Source organism: Bombina bombina, chromosome 12, assembly GCF_027579735.1.
Source record: "Bombina bombina isolate aBomBom1 chromosome 12, aBomBom1.pri, whole genome shotgun sequence".
In the NCBI taxonomy this organism is placed as follows: Eukaryota; Metazoa; Chordata; class Amphibia; order Anura; family Bombinatoridae; genus Bombina; species Bombina bombina.
The window spans coordinates 72,389,977-72,410,102 of NC_069510.1; the positions used below are offsets into that span (position 1 = coordinate 72,389,977).

Here is a 20,126-nt window from a genome sequence, read left to right on the forward strand (position 1 = left end):
TGCACGTTCCAATAGCTCTTGTCAAAGTGATTACAAATGTCTGAGCTTTATCTAGTCTCCAACCAGCCTATACTGTGTTAAAGGGACAGTATATGCCATTTTCTATTACTGCATGTAATAGACCAGGGGGGGCAGACTTTTGTAGGACAAGGACTACCTCTAATTTCTCCAACATAGGTGTGTCCGGTCCACGGCGTCATCCTTACTTGTGGGATATTCTCTTCCCCAACAGGAAATGGCAAAGAGCCCAGCAAAGCTGGTCACATGATCCCTCCTAGGCTCCGCCTACCCCAGTCATTCTCTTTGCCGTTGTACAGGCAACATCTCCACGGAGATGGCTTAGAGTTTTTTAGTGTTTAACTGTAGTTTTTCATTATTCAATCAAGAGTTTGTTATTTTCAAATAGTGCTGGTACGTACTATTTACTCAGAAACAGAAAAGAGATGAAGAATTCTGTTTGTATGAGGAAAATGATTTTAGCAACCGTAACTAAAATCCATGGCTGTTCCACACAGGACTGTTGAGAGCATTAACTTCAGTTGGGGGAACAGTTTGCAGTCCTTTGCTGCTTGAGGTATGACACATTCTAACAAGACGATGTAATGCTGGAAGCTGTCATTTTCCCTATGGGATCCGGTAAGCCATGTTTATTACGATTGTAAATAAGGGCTTCACAAGGGCTTATTTAGACTGTAGACATTTTTTGGGCTAAATCGATTGATATTAACACTTATTTAGCCTTGAGGAATCATTTATTCTGGGTATTTTGATATAATTATATCGGCAGGCACTGTTTTAGACACCTTATTCTTTAGGGGCTTTCCCAAAGCATAGGCAGAGTCTCATTTTCGCGCCGGTGTTGCGCACTTGTTTTTGAGAGGCATGGCATGCAGTCGCATGTGAGAGGAGCTCTGATACTGATAAAAGACTTCTGAAGGCATCATTTGGTATCGTATTCCCCTTGGGTTTGGTTGGGTCTCAGCAAAGCAGATACCAGGGACTGTAAAGGGGTTAAAGCTTAAAACGGCTCCGGTTCCGTTATTTTAAGGGTTAAAGCTTCCAAAATTGGTGTGCAATATTTTCAAGGCTTTAAGACACTGTGGTGAAAGTTTGGTGAATTTTGAACAATTCCTTCATGTTTTTTCGCAATTGCAGTAATAAAGTGTGTTCAGTTTAAAATTTAAAGTGACAGTAACGGTTTTATTTCAAAACGTTTTTTGTACTTTCTTATCAAGTTTATGCCTGTTTAACATGTCTGAACTACCAGATAGACTGTGTTCTGAATGTGGGGAAGCCAGAATTCCTATTCATTTAAATAAATGTGATTTATGTGATAATGACAATGATGCCCAAGATGATTCCTCAAGTGAGGGGAGTAAGCATGGTACTGCATCATTCCCTCCTTCGTCTACACGAGTCTTGCCCACTCAGGAGGCCCCTAGTACATCTAGCGCGCCAATACTCCTTACTATGCAACAATTAACGGCTGTAATGGATAATTCTGTCAAAAACATTTTAGCCAAAATGAACCCTTGTCAGCGTAAGCGTGGATGCTCTGTTTTAGTTACTGAAGAGCATGACGACGCTGATATTAATATCTCTGAAGGGCCCCTAACCCAATCTGAGGGAGCCAGGGAGGTTTTGTCTGAGGGAGAAATTACTGATTTAGGGAACATTTCTCAGCAGGCTGAATCTGATGTGATTACTTTTAAATTTAAATTGGAACATCTCCGCATTTTGCTTAAGGAGGTATTATCCACTCTGGATGATTGTGAAAATTTGGTCATCCCAGAGAAACTATGTAAAATGGACAAGTTCCTAGAGGTGCCGGGGCTCCCAGAAGCTTTTCCTATACCCAAGCGGGTGGCGGACATTGTTAATAAAGAATGGGAAAGGCCCGGTATTCCTTTCGTCCCTCCCCCCATATTTAAAAAATTGTTTCCTATGGTCGACCCCAGAAAGGACTTATGGCAGTCAGTCCCCAAGGTCGAGGGAGCGGTTTCTACTTTAAACAAACGCACCACTATTCCCATAGAGGATAGTTGTGCTTTCAAAGATCCTATGGATAAAAAATTAGAAGGTTTGCTTAAAAAGATGTTTGTTCAGCAGGGTTACCTTCTACAACCCATTTCATGCATTGTCCCTGTCACTACAGCCGCATATTTCTGGTTTGATGAACTGATTAAGGTGCTCGATAGTGACTCTCCTCCTTATGAGGAGATTATGGACAGAGTCAATGCTCTCAAATTGGCTAATTCTTTCACTCTAGACCTAATTTTCGTCCCTTTCGTAAAAACGGACCAGCCCAAGGTGCTACGTCCTCTAAGCAAGAGAGTAATACTTCTCAGGCCAAGCCAGCTTGGAGACCAATGCAAGGCTGGAACAAGGGAAAGCAGGCAAAGAAACCTGCCACTGCTACCAAGACAGCATGAAATATCGGCCCCCGATCCGGGACCGGATCTGGTGGGGGGCAGACTCTCTCTCTTCGCTCAGGCTTGGGCAAGAGATGTTCTGGATCCTTGGGCGCTAGAAATAGTCTCCTAGGGTTATCTTCTGGAATTCAAGGGACTTCCCCCAAGGGGAAGGTTCCACAGGTCTCAGTTGTCTTCAGACCACATAAAAAGACAGGCGTTCTTACATTGTGTAGAAGACCTGTTAAAAATGGGAGTGATTCATCCTGTTCCATTGAGAGAACAAGGGATGGGGTTCTACTCCAATCTGTTCATAGTTCCCAAAAAAGAGGGAACGTTCAGACCAATCCTAGATCTCAAGATCTTAAACAAATTTCTCAAGGTCCCATCTTTCAAGATGGAAACCATTCGAACTATCCTTCCTTCCATCCAGGAAGGTCAATTCATGACCACGGTGGATTTAAAGGATGCGTATCTACATATTCCTATCCACAAGGAACATCATCGGTTCCTAAGGTTTGCATTCCTGGACAAACATTACCAGTTCGTGGCGCTTCCTTTCGGATTAGCCACTGCTCCAAGGATTTTCACAAAGGTACTAGGGTCCCTTCTAGCTGTGCTAAGACCAAGGGGCATTGCAGTTGTACCTTACCTGGACGACATTCTGATTCAAGCGTCGTCCCTCCCTCGAGCAAAGGCTCACACGGACATCGTCCTGGCCTTTCTCAGATCGCACGGCTGGAAAGTGAACGTGGAAAAGAGTTCTCTATCCCCGTCAACAAGGGTTCCCTTCTTGGGAACAATTATAGACTCCTCAGAAATGAGGATTTTTCTAACAGAGGCCAGAAAGACAAAGCTTCTGGACTCTTGTCGAATACTTCATTCCGTTCCTCTTCCTTCCGTAGCTCAGTGCATGGAAGTGATCGGGTTGATGGTAGCGACAATGGACATAGTTCCTTTTGCGCGCATTCATCTAAGACCATTACAACTGTGCATGCTCAGTCAGTGGAATGGGGACTATACAGACTTGTCTCCAAAGATACAAGTAAATCAGAGGACCAGAGACTCACTCCGTTGGTGGCTGTCCCTGGACAACCTGTCACGAGGGATGACATTCCACAGACCAGAGTGGGTCATTGTCACGACCGACGCCAGTCTGATGGGCTGGGGCGCGGTCTGGGGATCCCTGAAAGCTCAGGGTCTTTGGTCTCGGGAAGAATCTCTTCTACCGATAAATATTCTGGAACTGAGAGCGATATTCAATGCTCTCAAGGCTTGGCCTCAGCTAGCGAGGACCAAGTTCATACGGTTTCAATCAGACAACATGACGACTGTTGCGTACATCAACCATCAGGGGGGAACAAGGAGTTCCCTAGCGATGGAAGAAGTGACCAAGATTATTCTATGGGCGGAGTCTCACTCCTGCCACCTGTCTGCTATCCACATCCCGGGAGTGGAAAATTGGGAAGCGGATTTTCTGAGTCGTCAGACATTGCATCCGGGGGAGTGGGAACTCCATCCGGAAATCTTTGCCCAAGTCACTCAACTTTGGGGCATTCCAGACATGGATCTGATGGCCTCTCGTCAGAACTTCAAAGTTCCTTGCTACGGGTCCAGATCCAGGGATCCCAAGGCGGCTCTAGTGGATGCACTAGTAGCACCTTGGACCTTCAAACTAGCTTATGTGTTCCCGCCGTTTCCTCTCATCCCCAGGCTGGTAGCCAGGATCAATCAGGAGAGGGCGTCGGTGATCTTGATAGCTCCTGCGTGGCCACGCAGGACTTGGTATGCAGATCTGGTGAATATGTCATCGGCTCCACCTTGGAAGCTACCTTTGAGACGAGACCTTCTTGTTCAGGGTCCGTTCGAACATCCGAATCTGGTTTCACTCCAGCTGACTGCTTGGAGATTGAACGCTTGATTTTATCGAAGCGAGGTTTCTCAGATTCTGTTATCGATACTCTTGTTCAGGCCAGAAAGCCTGTAACTAGAAAGATTTACCACAAAATTTGGAAAAAATATATCTGTTGGTGTGAATCTAAAGGATTCCCTTGGGACAAGGTTAAGATTCCTAGGATTCTATCCTTCCTTCAAGAAGGATTGGAAAAAGGATTATCGGCAAGTTCCCTGAAGGGACAGATTTCTGCCTTGTCGGTGTTACTTCACAAAAAGCTGGCAGCTGTGCCAGATGTTCAAGCCTTTGTTCAGGCTCTGGTTAGAATCAAGCCTGTTTACAAACCCTTGACTCCTCCTTGGAGTCTCAATCTAGTTCTTTCAGTTCTTCAGGGGGTTCCGTTTGAACCCTTACATTCCGTTGATATTAAGTTATTATCTTGGAAAGTTTTGTTTTTAGTTGCAATTTCTTCTGCTAGAAGAGTTTCAGAATTATCTGCTCTGCAGTGTTCTCCTCCTTATCTGGTGTTCCATGCAGATAAGGTGGTTTTACGTACTAAACCTGGTTTTCTTCCAAAAGTTGTTTCTAACAAAAACATTAACCAGGAGATTATCGTACCTTCTCTGTGTCCGAAACCAGTTTCAAAGAAGGAACGCTTGTTGCACAATTTGGATGTTGTTCGCGCTCTAAAATTCTATTTAGATGCTACAAAGGATTTTAGACAAACATCTTCCCTGTTTGTTGTTTATTCAGGTAAAAGGAGAGGTCAAAAAGCAACTTCTACCTCTCTCTCTTTTTGGATTAAAAGCATCATCAGATTGGCTTACGAGACTGCCGGACGGCAGCCTCCCGAAAGAATCACGGCTCATTCCACTAGGGCTGTGGCTTCCACATGGGCCTTCAAGAACGAGGCTTCTGTTGATCAGATATGTAGGGCAGCGACTTGGTCTTCACTGCACACTTTTACCAAATTTTACAAGTTTGATACTTTTGCTTCTTCTGAGGCTATTTTTGGGAGAAAGGTTTTGCAAGCCGTGGTGCCTTCCATTTAGGTGACCTGATTTGCTCCCTCCCTTCATCCGTGTCCTAAAGCTTTGGTATTGGTTCCCACAAGTAAGGATGACGCCGTGGACCGGACACACCTATGTTGGAGAAAACAGAATTTATGTTTACCTGATAAATTTCTTTCTCCAACGGTGTGTCCGGTCCACGGCCCGCCCTGGTTTTTTAATCAGGTCTGATAATTTATTTTCTTTAACTACAGTCACCACGGTACCATATGGTTTCTCCTATGCTATTATTCCTCCTTAACGTCGGTCGAATGACTGGGGTAGGCGGAGCCTAGGAGGGATCATGTGACCAGCTTTGCTGGGCTCTTTGCCATTTCCTGTTGGGGAAGAGAATATCCCACAAGTAAGGATGACGCCGTGGACCGGACACACCGTTGGAGAAAGAAATTTATCAGGTAAACATAAATTCTGTTTTTATTTCAAGTGATGTGGTCACCTAACTAAAAAAAAAAACACCAGCCTTGATAATAATAATTACAATAATGTATTTTTCAAAAAACACAAAGAATAGTCCAGCACACACTCTATTTTTGCTACAAATAGGTCCAATATACCTCCTTTGCTTCTCCTTCCTGAACCTTATTTGGCCCCAAACGGTACGAATAAACAAATCAATTTGGTCAAGAAATCATTCATCTGTTTCATCCATTAATGCATTGGGCTGCTCTCGTATTCATCCAAGCCGAAAGCACATCTCTATCATACAGTCAAGCTATACTTATATAGTACAGTAATGCCAATGCTTGCTGGCCTTGCTAGTTAATAAACACAATATAATCAATAAGGGTGGAAGGTTAGGATTTTTTTGGGGCTATGAAAATTTGTCTCACCTGGTTACTTCTGGATCCTGTTTAAAAAGGAGCAAAATAGGTTCAGTGTTTATAAACAGGGCCCAACAAGGAAAGCAAAAAAGCATAAGGATTAAGATGCTCCTCTGCATGATAGTTCCTACAAGCTTTAGGTTGCGTCCTCCGTACGTCTGAAAGAGAAAAATAAAATCATTATGGGTCTGCAGGCGAGGAGATGAATCTTCACTAACGAGATATTAAACTAAAAACTGTATTTCTCTATTAAAGGGACAGTCTATTTAAAACTGTAATTGTTTAAAAAGAATAGATAATCCCTTTATTACCCATTCCCCAGTTTTACATAACCAACACTGTTTTATTAATACACTTTTTACCTTGGTTATTACCTTGTATCTAAGCCTCTGCAGACTGCAGTTCTTTTGACAAACTTGTATTTCAGCCAATTAGTGCAGCCTCCTGCATACCTCCACAGGAGGGAGCACAATGTTATCTATATGGCACACATAAACTAGCACTATCTAGCTGTGAAAAGCTATTATAATGCACTGAGATAAGAGGAGGCCTTCAAGGGCTTAGAAATTAGCATACAAACCTACCTAGGTTTAGCGTTCAACAAAGATTACAGAGGGAACAAAGCAAATCTGATGATACAAGTAAATTGGAAAGTTGTTTAAAATGACATGCCCTATCTGAAAGTTTAATTTTAACTAGACTGTCCTTTTATACTATTCATAGTAATAATACACTTTCATTATTTATTTTTGTAGCAATAATCAATGCTGTAACACATAGAGCAGTTTATTATTGCTCTTTTATATCCCTTTAAGAGACATTGAGATTGTAATATAAAATGTTTAAAGGGACAGTCTAATGTAAAAGTGACATTGTTGCAGGCACATCATTTATTCATGTTTATAATGCTATAAAGTTATTCCAAATGTAAGAGAAACTGCTTTACTGAATTTCTTAATGCAATCATTTCAGTGTAGTGTTTTATTATGATATGCATTAATAAATATAATAGTTTCAAATAAAATACATGAAAAATCAAGTAAAATGATACGCTATTGTGAAATGAACTTCTTGTATTTGACCACTGTCAATGGCACCAATATGCTATTTGTTGTGTTCTAGCTCAAGGTTATAAGATATTTTCTTTTTTACTAATTATTATTCATAGTAAAAATACACTATCATGATTTATTTTAGTAGCAATAATACATGATTTAACGCATTAGAGCATTTTATAATTGCTCTTTTATGTCCCTTTGAGACATTGAGATTGTAATATAAAATGTTGAAAGGGACATTCTAATGCAAAAATGACATACCTTTCTCCAACATTGGTGTGTCCGGTCCACGGCGTCATCCTTACTTGTGGGAATATCTCTTCCCCAACAGGAAATGGCAAAGAGTCCCAGCAAAGCTGGCCATATAGTCCCTCCTAGGCTCCGCCCACCCCAGTCATTCTCTTTGCCGTTGCACAGGCAACATCTCCACGGAGATGGTTAAGAGTATGTGGTGTTTAGTTGTAGTTTTTTATTCTACTATCAAGAGTTTGTTATTTTAAAATAGTGCTGGTATGTACTATTTACTCTGAAACAGAAAGAGATGAAGAATTCTGTTTGTGAGAGGAAGATGATTTTAGCAGACAGTAACTAAAATCCTTTGCTGTTTCCACATAGGACTGTTGAGATGAAGTAACTTCAGTTGGGGGAAACAGTTAGCAGACTTTTCTGCTTAAGGTATGACTAGCCATATTTCTAACAAGACTGTGTAATGCTGGAAGGCTGTCATTTCCCCTCATGGGGACCGGTAAGCCATTTTCTTAGTCTCAAGCAGAATAAAGGGCTTAATATGGGCTATGAAACTGGTAGACACTTTTATGGGCAAAATCGATTGCTTTATTTGGGCATTTTATACATGTTTATGCTGGTATTTCACATTTATAAACTTGGGGAACGTTTTTTAACGTCAGGCACTATGTTAGACACCTTTTCCAGTCAGGAAGGGCCTTCCCAGTTGTAGGCTGAGCCTCATTTTCGCGCCATTACTGCGCAGCTGTTTTTGAGAGCAAGACATGCAGATGCATGTGTGAGGACCTGAAAATAGTTGGAAAAGTTCCTAGAAGGCGTCATTTGGTATCGTATTCCCCTCTGGGTTTGGTAGAGTCGCAGCAGAGGCTGTAGCTGGGACTGTAGAGGGGTTAAAACTGTAACCGGCTCCGGTTTCGTTATTTTAAGGGTTAAAGCTCTGAAAATTGATGTGCAATACCTTTAATGCTTTAAGACACTGTGGTGAAATTTTGGTAAATTTGAGCAATTCCTTCATATTTTTTCACATATTCAGTAATAAAGTGTGCTCTGTTTAAAATTTAAAGAGACAGTAACGGTTTTGATTTAAAACGGTTTTTGTGTTTTGCTGACAAGTTTAAGCCTGTTTAACATGTCTGTGCCTTCAGATAAGCTATGTTCTATATGTATGAAAGTCAATGTGTCTCCCCCTTCTAAATTATGTGATAATTGTGCTAAAACGTCCAAACAAAGTAAGGACAGTACTGTCACAGATAATGAAGTTGCCCAAGATGATTCATCAGATGAAGGGAGTAGACATGGTTCTACATCATCTCCTTCTGTGTCTACACCAGTTTTGCCCACGCAGGAGGCACCTAGTACTTCTAGCGCGCCAATGCTTATTACCATGCAACAATTGACGGCTGTAATGGATAACTCCATAGCAAATATTTTATCCAAAATGCATATCAGAGAAAGCGCGATTGCTCTGTTTTAAACACTGAAGAGCAGGAAGGCGCTGATGATAATTGTTCTGTCATACCCTCACACCAATCTGAAGGGGCCATGAGGGAGGTTTTGTCAGATGGGGAAATTTCAGATTCAGGAAAAATTTCCCAACAGGCTGAACCTGATGTTGTGACATTTAAATTTAAATTAGAACATCTCCGCGCACTGCTTAAGGAGGTGTTATCTACTCTGGATGATTGTGACAACCTGGTCATTCCAGAAAAATTATGCAAGATGGACAAGTTCCTAGAGGTTCCGGTGCACCCCGACGCTTTTCCTATACCAAAGCGGGTGGCGGACATAGTGAATAAGGAATGGGAGAAGCCCGGCATACCTTTTGTTCCCCCTCCTATATTTAAGAAATTATTTCCTATGGTCGACCCCAGAAAGGACTTATGGCAGACAGTCCCTAAGGTCGAGGGGGCAGTTTCTACTCTAAACAAGCGCACTACTATTCCTATCGAGGATAATTGTGCTTTCAAAGATCCTATGGATAAAAAATTGGAGGGTTTGCTTAAAAAGATTTTTATACAGCAAGGTTACCTTCTTCAACCCATTTCGTGCATTGTTCCTGTCACTACAGCAGCGTGGTTCTGGTTCGAGGAACTAGAAAAGTCGCTCAGTAGAGAGACTCCATATGAGGAGGTTATGGACAGAGTTCACGCACTTAAGTTGGCTAACTCTTTTATTTTAGATGCCGCTTTGCAAATAGCTAGATTAGCGGCGAAAAATTCAGGGTTTGCAATTGTGGCGCGCAGAGCGCTTTGGCTAAAGTCTTGGTCAGTGGATGTATCATCCAAGACAAAATTGCTTAATATCCCCTTCAAGGGTAAAACTCTCTTCGGGCCAGAATTGAAGAGATTATCTCAGACATCACTGAGGGAAAGGGCCACGCCCTTCCACAAGATAGGCCTTTCAAAGCCAAGAATAAGTCTAATTTTCGTTCCTTTCGTAATTTCAGGAACGGACCGGGCTCTAATTCTGCATCCTCTAAACAAGAGGGTAATACCTCACAGACCAAACCAGCCTGGAAACCGATGCAAGGCTGGAACAAGGGTAAGCAGGCCAAGAAGCCTGCCGCTGCTAACTAAACAGCATGAAGGAGTAGCCCCCGATCCGGGACCGGATCTAGTGGGGGGCAGACTCTCTCTCTTTGCTCAGGCTTGGGCAAGAGATGTTCAGGATCCCTGGACGCTAGAAATAGTTTCTCAGGGTTATCTTCTGGAATTCAAGGAACTACCCCCAAGGGGAAGGTTCCACATGTCTCACTTATCCTAAAACCAAATAAAGAGACAGGCATTCTTACATTGTGTAGAAGACCTGTTAAAGATAAGAGTGATACACCCAGTTCCAACGGCGGAACAAGGAATGGGATTTTACTCAAATCTGTTTGTGGTTCCCAAAAAAGAGGGAACTTTCAGACCAATCCTGGATCTAAAGATCCTAAACAAATTTCTCAGAGTACCATCGTTCAAGATGGAAACCATTCGAACGATTCTACCCACAATTCAGGAAGGTCAATTTATGACTACCGTGGATCTAAAGGATGCGTATCTACTTATCCCTATCCACAAGGAACATCATCAGTTCCTAAGGTTCGCCTTTCTGGACAAACACTACCAGTTTGTGGCCCTCCCATTCGGGTTAGCCACTGCTCCAAGGATTTTCACAAAGGTACTCGGATCCCTTCTAGCGGTTCTAAGACCAAGGGGCATTGCAGTAGTACCGTACTTGGACGACATTCTAGTACAAGCATCGTCTCTTTCAAAGGCAAAGGCTCACTCAGACATCGTTCTGGCCTTTCTCAGATCTCACGGATGGAAGGTGAACATAGAAAAAAGTTCCCTGTCTCCGTCGACAAGAGTTCCCTTCTTGGGAACAATAATAGATTCCTTAGAAATGAGGATTTTCTTGACAGATGTCAGAAAGTCAAAACTTTTAAACGCTTGTCAAGTTCTTCATTCTATTCCTCGTCCTTCCGTAGCTCCGTGCATGGAAGTAGTAGGATTGATGGTTGCAGCAATGGACATAGTTCCTTTTGCGCGAATTCATCTAAGACCATTACAACTGTGCATGCTGAAACAGTGGAATGGGGATTATACAGACTTGTCTCCAGTGATTCAAGTAGATCAGAAGACCAGAGACTCACTCCGTTGGTGGATAACCCAGGATCACCTATCCCAGGGAATGAGCTTCCGCAGTCCAGAGTGGGTCATCGTCACGACCGACGCCAGCCTAGTGGGCTGGGGCGCGGTCTGGGAATCCCTGAAAGCTCAGGGACTGTGGTCTCGGGAAGAGTCTCTTCTCCCGATAAACATTCTGGAACTAAGAGCGATATTCAATGCTCTCCAGGCTTGGCCTCAGCTAGCAAAGGCCAGATTCATAAGATTCCAATCAGACAACATGACGACTGTTGCGTATCTCAATCATCAGGGGGGAACAAGGAGTTCCCTGGCGATGAAAGAAGTGACCAATATAATACAATGGGCGGAGAATCACTCCTGCCACCTATCTGCGATCCACATTCCAGGTGTGGAAAACTGGGAAGCGGATTATTTGAGTCGTCAGACATTCCATCCGGGGGAGTGGGAACTCCACCCGGAGATCTTTGCCCAGTTGACGCAACTATGGGGCATTCCAGATATGGATCTGATGGCGTCCCGTCAGAACTTCAAGGTTCCTTGCTACGGGTCCAGATCCAGGGATCCCAAGGCGACTCTAGTGGATGCACTAGTAGCGCCTTGGACCTTCAACCTAGCTTATGTGTTTCCACCGTTTCCTCTCATTCCCAGGCTGGTAGCCAGGATCAAACAGGAGAGGTCCTCGGTGATCTTGATAGCTCCTGCGTGGCCACGCAGGACTTGGTATGCAGACCTGGTGAATATGTCATCGGTTCCACCATGGAAGCTACCTTTGAGACAGGACCTTCTTGTTCAGGGTCCATTCGAACATCCAAATCTGGTCTCCCTCCAGCTGACGGCTTGGAGATTGAACGCTTGATTCTATCAAAGCGTGGGTTTTCAGATTCCGTGATAGATACTCTGGTTCAAGCCAGAAAACCGGTAACTAGAAAGATTTACCATAAAATATGGAAAAGATATATCTGCTGGTGTGAATCCAAGGGATTCCCATGGAATAAGATAAAGATTCCTAGGATTCTTTCCTTTCTACAAGAAGGTTTGGATAAAGGATTATCTGCAAGTTCTCTAAAGGGACAGATTTCTGCTTTATCTGTCCTACTGCACAAACGACTGGCAGTTGTGCCAGATGTTCAAGCATTTGTTCAGGCTTTGGTTCGGATCAAGCCTGTTTACAGACCTTTGACTCCTCCCTGGAGTTTAAATCTAGTTCTTTCAGTTCTTCAAGGGGTTCCGTTTGAACCTTTACATTCCGTAGATATTAAGTTGTTATCTTGGAAAGTTTTGTTTTTGGTTGCTATTTCTTCTGCTAGAAGAGTTTCTGAGTTATCTGCTCTACAATGTACTCCACCCTATCTGGTGTTCCATTCAGATAAGGTTGTTTTGCGTACTAAGCCTGGTTTTCTACCAAAGGTTGTTTCCAACAAAATTATTAATCAAGAGATAGTTGTACCTTCTTTGTGTCCGAATCCAGTTTCAAAGAAGGAACGTTTGCTACACAATTTAGATGTAGTCCGTGCTCTAAAATTCTACTTAGAAGCTACGAAAGACTTCAGACAAACTTCTTCTCTGTTTGTCGTCTATTCTGGTAAAAGGAGAGGTCAAAAAGCAACTTCTACCTCTCTTTCTTTTTGGCTTAAAAGCATCATCCGATTGGCTTATGAGACTGCCAGACGGCAGCCTCCTGAAAGAATCACAGCTCACTCCACTAGGGCTGTGGCTTCCACATGGGCCTTCAAGAACGAGGCTTCTGTTGACCAGATATGTAAGGCAGCGACTTGGTCTTCACTGCACACTTTTGCCAAATTTTACAAATTTGATACTTTTGCTTCTTCGGAGGCTATTTTTGGGAGAAAGGTTTTGCAAGCCATGGTGCCTTCCGTTTAGGTGACCTGATTTGCTCCCTCCCTTCATCCGTGTCCTAAAGCTTTGGTATTGGTTCCCACAAGTAAGGATGACGCCGTGGACCGGACACACCAATGTTGGAGAAAACAGAATTTATGCTTACCTGATAAATTACTTTCTCCAACGGTGTGTCCGGTCCACGGCCCGCCCTGGTTTTTTAATCAGGTCCGATGAATTATTTTCTCTAACTACAGTCACCACGACACCATATGGTTTCTCCTATTTTTTCCTCCTGTCCGTTGGTCGAATGACTGGGGTGGGCGGAGCCTAGGAGGGACTATATGGCCAGCTTTGCTGGGACTCTTTGCCATTTCCTGTTGGGGAAGAGATATTCCCACAAGTAAGGATGACGCCGTGGACCGGACACACCGTTGGAGAAAGTAATTTATCAGGTAAGCATAAATTCTGTTTTTGTCATTTTTGCACTATTAAGGCTTCAGCTCTATGGCCCTGATGATTGAAAGTGCTGCGAGACGGTGATATAATTAAAAGGGATCCAAATCAATGTTGAGAATGCCGGCAAAATATTCAGAAGTGCTCACATTACTGTTGTGTTGCTGGCAAAATATTCCAAGCAGCATCGGCACCGACACTGGGACATGTAAAGTAAAGGATCCCTTTTAAATATATATGTTACCGAGCCTAATAAACATAGCTATGTACCCCTAAACTGAAATAACCCACCACCACAAACTAATACTACACTACTTATGAATATCAACCAATAGAAAACCGCAATATTCTTCCTAACCTATTAACCCTTAAACCGCCAACAGCCCACTGCAATAAACTTCCTGACCTATTAAACCCTATACCGTCAATAGCCCACTGCAATAAACATCCTAACTGATTAACCCCTATACCGCCTATAGCCTTTTTTTGCAGAGGTCCTTTTCATGCGGTCAACGCTGAACACTAAAGCTTGAATGCAAGGTACCTCCTTATAAAGAAGTGCCCTTGCACTTCTATTGGCTGATTTTTTAAATTCTTAGTCCAATCAACCAAAAGAAAAAGCTTTCATTGTATTGGTTGATTGGACTAAGAATTCAAAAATCAGCCAATAGAAATGCAAGGGCACCCTTATATAAGGAGGAACCTCACATTCAAGCTTCATTGTGTGACGGTGACCACATAAAGAGGACCTCTGCAAGAAGATAAGAAAAAAAGATGGATTGTATGGAAGATGGAAGAAGATGAAAGACTAAAGATAGAAGATGGAAAAAGAGGACCGCCGGAGTCAAGTTGGCCTTGGGGTGGGCTATTTTATTTTTAAGCTTAGTTTTTTTTTTATCTTTTAGTTTTTTTTTTATTTTAGGGCTTTTATTTTGTTTTCTAAAAATAACTAAAATCACTTATGGGCAATGCCCTACCAAATTCTCTTTTCATGGCAACCATTTTTTTTTAGATTAGTTTGTTTTTTAGAATTGCCCTACCAAATTCCTTTCTAATAGCAATGCCCAACCAAATTGCCTTGTTAAGGCAATTTTTTTTCTAGGATAGAGTTATTTTTAAGTTTAGTTTTTTTTTTTGTTAGATTAGGCTTTTTTTGGGGGTGGTGCAGGGTTACTTTTATTGTAGAATGGGTTGTAAATTTTAATTGAAAAAAAACTAAGTCACTTTATGGCAATGCCCTACAAAAAGTCCTTCAAATGGTTATTGTTATAGTAACTTTTAGTGTTAGTTTATCATTTTTTTTAATTTTAAGGTGTTTTTTTGTTGTTGTTTTTTTTTTAAGGGGCCTTAGTATTAGTATAGGCATAACTGTGAGGTTTTTTTTTGGCAGTGTTTTTGTTTTCTGTTATGTTAGGTTTTGTTATTTTCTCTTGTTAAGTGTATCCAGTCCACGGATCATCCATTACTTGTGGGATATTCTCCTTCCCAACAGGAAGTTGCAAGAGGATCACCCACAGCAAAGCTGCTATATAGCTCCTCCCCTCACTGCCATATCCAGTCATTCTCTTGCAACTCTCAACTAAGATGGAGGTCGTAAGAGGACTGTGGTGTTTTATACTTAGTTTATTTCTTCAATCAAAAGTTTGTTATTTTTAAATGGTACCGGAGTGTACTGTTTATCTCAGGCAGTATTTAGAAGAAGAATCTGCCTGCGTTTTCTATGATCTTAGCAGAAGTAACTAACATCCTTTGCTGTTCTCACATATTCTGAGGAGTGAGGTAACTTCAGAGGGGGAATAGCGTGCAGGTTTTCCTGTAATAAGGTATGTGCAGTTAAAATATTTTTCTAGGGATGGAATTTGCTAGTAAAATGCTGCTGATACCGAAGTAATTTAAGTAAAGCCTTAAATGCAGTGATAGCGACTGGTATCAGGCTTATTAATAGAGATACATACTCTTATAAAAGTGTATTTTAAAACGTTTGCTGGCATGTTTAATCGTTTTTTACATATGTTTGGTGATAAAACTTATTGGGGCCTAGTTTTTTCCACATGGCTGGCTTGAATTTTGACTAGAAACAGTTCCCTGAGGCTTCCCACTGTTGTAATATGAGTGGGAGGGGCCTATTTTGGCATTTTTTTGCACAGCAAAAATTACAGACACAGACATCCAGCTTCTTCCTGCATGATCCAGGACTTCTCTGAAGGGCTCAAAAGGCTTCAAAAGTCGTATTGAGGGATGTAAAAAGCCACAGTAGAGCTGTGGCAGTTGTTGTGACTGTTTAAAAAACGTTTTTGTCATTTGTTATTCCGTTTTTGGTATTAAGGGGTTAATCATCCATTTGCAAGTGGGTGCAATGCTCTGCTAACTTATTACATACACTGTAAAAATTTCGTTAGTGTAACTGCAATTTTTCACTGTTATTTCAAAATTTGGGAAAATTTGTGTCTATATTGCTTGTAAACTTGTTTTAAAGTGTTTTCCAAGCTTGCTAGTCTCATTGCTAGTCTGTTTAAACATGTCTGACACAGAGGAACCTACTTGTTCATTATGTTTGAAAGCCATGGTGGAGCCCCATAGGAGAATGTGTACTAAATGTATTGATTTCACCTTAAACAGTAAAGATCAGTCTTTATCTATAAAAGAATTATCACCAGAGGGTTCTGAGAGGGTTAAGAGGCAAGCGCGATAGCTCTGGGGTTAGGAGAGATACAGAGCGCGCAAATGCTGTTAGAGCCATGTCTGATACTGCGTCACAGTATGCAGAACATGAGGAGGGAGAGCTTCAGTCTGTGGGTGACATCTCTGACTCAGGGAAACCTGATTCAGAGATTTCTAATTTTAAATTTAAGCTTGAGAACCTCCGTGTATTGCTTGGGGAGGTATTAGCTGCTCTGAATGACTGTAACACAGTTGCAATTCCAGAGAAATTGTGTAGGCTGGATAGATACTATGCGGTGCCGGTGTGTACTGACGTTTTTCCTATATCTAAAAGGCTTACAGAAATTATTAGTAAGGAGTGGGATAGACCCGATGTGCCCTCTTCCCCACCTCCTATATTTAGAAAAATGTTTCCAATAGACGCCACTACACGGGACTTATGGCAGACGGTCCCTAAGGTGTAGGGAGCAGTTTCTACTTTAGCAAAGCGTACCACTATCCCGGTTGAGGACAGTTGTGCTTTTTCAGATCCAATGGATAAAAAATTGGAGGGTTACCTTAAGAAAATGTTTATTCAACAAGGTTTTATTTTACAGCCCCTTGCATGCATTGCGCCTGTCACTGCTGCGACGGCATTCTGGTTTGAGGCCCTGGAAGAGGCCATCCAGACAGCTCCATTGAAGGAAATTATTGACAAGCTTAGAACGCTTAAGCTAGCTAACTCATTTGTTTCTGATGCCATTGTTCATTTGACTAAACTAACGGCTAAGAATTCCGGATTCGCCATCCAGGCGCGTAGGGCGCTATGGCTTAAATCCTGGTCAGCTGACGTGACTTCAAAGTCTAAATTACTCAACATTCCTTTCAAGGGGCAGACCTTATTCGGGCCTGGCTTGAAGGAAATTATTGCTGACATTACTGGAGGCAAGGGTCATACCCTTCCTCAGGACAGGGCCAAATCAAAGGCCAAACAGTCTAATTTTCGTGCCTTTCGAAATGTCAAGGCAGGAGCAGCATCAACTTCCTCCGCTTCAAAACAAGAGGGAACTGTTGCTCATTCCAGACAGGCCTGGAAACCTAACCAGTCCTGGAACAAGGGCAAGCAGGCCAGAAAGCCTGCTGCTGCCCCCAAGACAGCATGAAGGAACGGCCCCCTATCCGGAAACGGATTTCTCTCTTCGCCCAGGCGTGGGCAAGAGATGTTCAGGATCCCTGGGCGTTGGAGATCATATCTCAGGGATATCTTCTGGACTTCAAAGCTTCTCCTCCACAAGGGAGATTTCATCTTTCAAGGTTATCAGCAAACCAGATAAAGAAAGAGGCATTCCTAAGCTGTGTGCAAGACCTCCTAGTAATGGGAGTGATCCATCCAGTTCCGCGGACGGAACAAGGACAGGGATTTTATTCAAATCTGTTTGTGGTTCCCAAGAAAGAGGGAACCTTCAGACCAATCTTGGATCTAAAGATCTTAAACAAATTCCTCAGAGTTCCATCATTGAAAATGGAAACTATTCGGACCATCCTACCCATGATCCAAGAGGGTCATTTAAATTTATTTTTAAACTTTATGATAACCCATTTTCAGCTTTAGTGGTAAATGGCCTATTATCTGAGAGTTTCCAATTGAATAGAGGGACTAGACAAGGATGCCCGCTATCACCCTTGCTGTTTAATTTATGTATAGAACCATTAGCAACAGTGTTGAGAAATAACTTGCAAGGTATTAGAGTGGGCTCTAAAGAGTTCAGAATATCCCTCTATGCGGACGACTTATTGGTGTTCATCAGTAAAGCAGAGGAAAACAATCCAAAACTCATGAAAATTCTTGACAGTTTTAGTACGTTTTCTGGGTACAAGGTAAACTCACAAAAATCGGAAATACTATGGGTTCAAAAGTCAGATAACTGTAAAAGTCAATGTCCATTTAAGGAAGTCGAGAGTTTGAGGTATTTAGGGATTAATGTTAATATTTCGCCAGAAAAATGGTATGAGGAAAATTTTGCAGGGCTTATTAACAAAGTGGAAAATGATCTATCAAGATGGTTAAACTTCCCGCTTACATTAGCAGGAAAAATAAACTTGATTAAAATGACTATTCTCCCTAAATTTCTATATATAATGCAGAATATGCCTCTGTTTATAAAATCTTGTGATCTGAAAAGAATGAATAAAACCTTTAAGATCTTTTTGTGGGGGAAAGAAAAAGTTAAATTATCCTTAAATAAACTTATCCTTGAGAGAGACTCGGCGGGATTTGGTTTTCCCTGTCTTCAAAAATACAATTGGGCCTGTCTGGTTAAAATTATTCCTGACTGGCTAATGGACGTGGGACACTTTCAAATAAAGGAGTTAGAACAGGACTTTTTCTTGCCCTTCTCTCTTAAAGCGCTCATCCATTTAAATATATCTAAACTACCTATTATGATGAAAAAAATGTGCACTTTTAAAAATCCTATTATCGCATGGCATAAGGTATGTAAATCTTTAAAAGCCGATCATAGCTATTCTAAATATCTACCCATCACAGGCAATCCTGAATTCACAGAAGGTATAAACAACAAGATCTTTAAAAATTGGCAGGTTAAGGGTCTGATTTACTTTGATCAATGTATCAACCGGGAGTTTGGAAACCTTTTTTCATTTGAAAACATCAAAACTAAATTCCAAATTGACAATAAAGATTTCTTTGGATATCTACAAGTCAGACACTTTTTGAACACTAAGAAAACTAGTTTTGATAATACAGGCTGGGAAGGCTTGCATACAGGGATCGCCCTCTTCCGCGCTGGTGTGCACTCCATCTCCTACTGGTATAAATTGTTATTGCAGAAAGAAGGAGAGAAGCATCTTACTGGCCTGGTACAAAGGTGGTCAATTGACATGCCAGGGATTGACACTGAAGCAATTAGTAAAAGTTTTTTGAGGGCCTGGCAGGCTACTCCGTTACTAGCCTGGAGAGAGGCACAATTAAAATTGATTAATCGCACATATGTAACGCCCCATGCATTAAATCTTTGGAATAAAAATCAATGTTATGCCTGCTGGAGATGTAATTTCCCAATGGCCAATTTGATCCATTGTATTTGGAGTTGCCCAAAGGTTGCATCCTTTTGGGCTAAAATTTCATTTTGGCTCTCAAAAATTCTTAGGTACCAGATCCACCTCAAAGTAGATGATATTATTTTTTTATACGAAAAGTCACTTCCAACATTCAATTTGAACATAACGTTCGTAAATTTTACAATTTTATGTGCTAGGAATACTATTTTTGCTTCCTGGAAATCAAAGAGCTCCCCCAGCTTTGTGCAATTTTTAAATAATATGCACCTGAAATTAACCATTGAACAATACGATACTTCGATCGACTCAGAACAGGAGATTAAAAAATTTCTTAATAAATGGATTAATTTCCTACAAAGTCTACCTTCGGACATACAAAAACAATACATTTTTCCGTTCCGTAACTCAGTTCCTGTTCTAGAAGCTTGCCTTAGAGGTGAACTTTCTATTTGAGGATATGTACTGTATTAAAGTTGTGAGGAAGGCCCGGGAAGAGGAAGTTTTTCTCCCCCCCCCCCCCCCCCCCCCTTTTTTTTTTTTTTTTTTTTTTTTTTCCTGTTCTTGTTTTCGGTTTTTGTTTCTGTCATTGTCGAAGTAGCTATGGCTCTGCCCTGGCGGATTAGGGCCTTAGCATCCAACCATGAGCCTGGTTATGCAACACAATACAATAGTCCTCTTTTTTTATTTTTTTAGATCAGATTTTCAATAAGAAATAAAAAACTTAAGAAATTGGATATCAGAGGTTCTGTTACTATTGTACTTTAGTTTACTTTAGTTGAAACCAAATTTTTTAAACCACAGGGACTCTAGTTTTCTTCTTTATGCAATATGCCAAAGATACTGTATTTTGTGTTTACAACCACAGCTGCAGGAGCGGTGGTTGCAAGTTTCTCTTTGCATATCCTTTTCTTATCTTTTTTGTTGTTGTTGTATACCCTGTGTGGTATTTCCTGTGATTGTAACTACTTTTTCTTTTTATTTTTC

At 41.5% G+C, this 20,126-nt stretch overlaps 1 protein-coding gene across 1 annotated transcript in view; it reads right to left on the reverse strand.

Moving 5' to 3' along the window:
• Positions 1 to 20,126, reverse strand: part of LOC128642753 (multidrug and toxin extrusion protein 1-like) — a 433,625-nt gene that overhangs the window by 267,135 nt on the left and 146,364 nt on the right. The window contains exon 5 of the mRNA XM_053695544.1: positions 6,206 to 6,354. Within this exon, the coding sequence (XP_053551519.1) occupies positions 6,206 to 6,354 (149 nt within the window). The remainder of the gene's footprint in view (positions 1 to 6,205; positions 6,355 to 20,126) is intronic.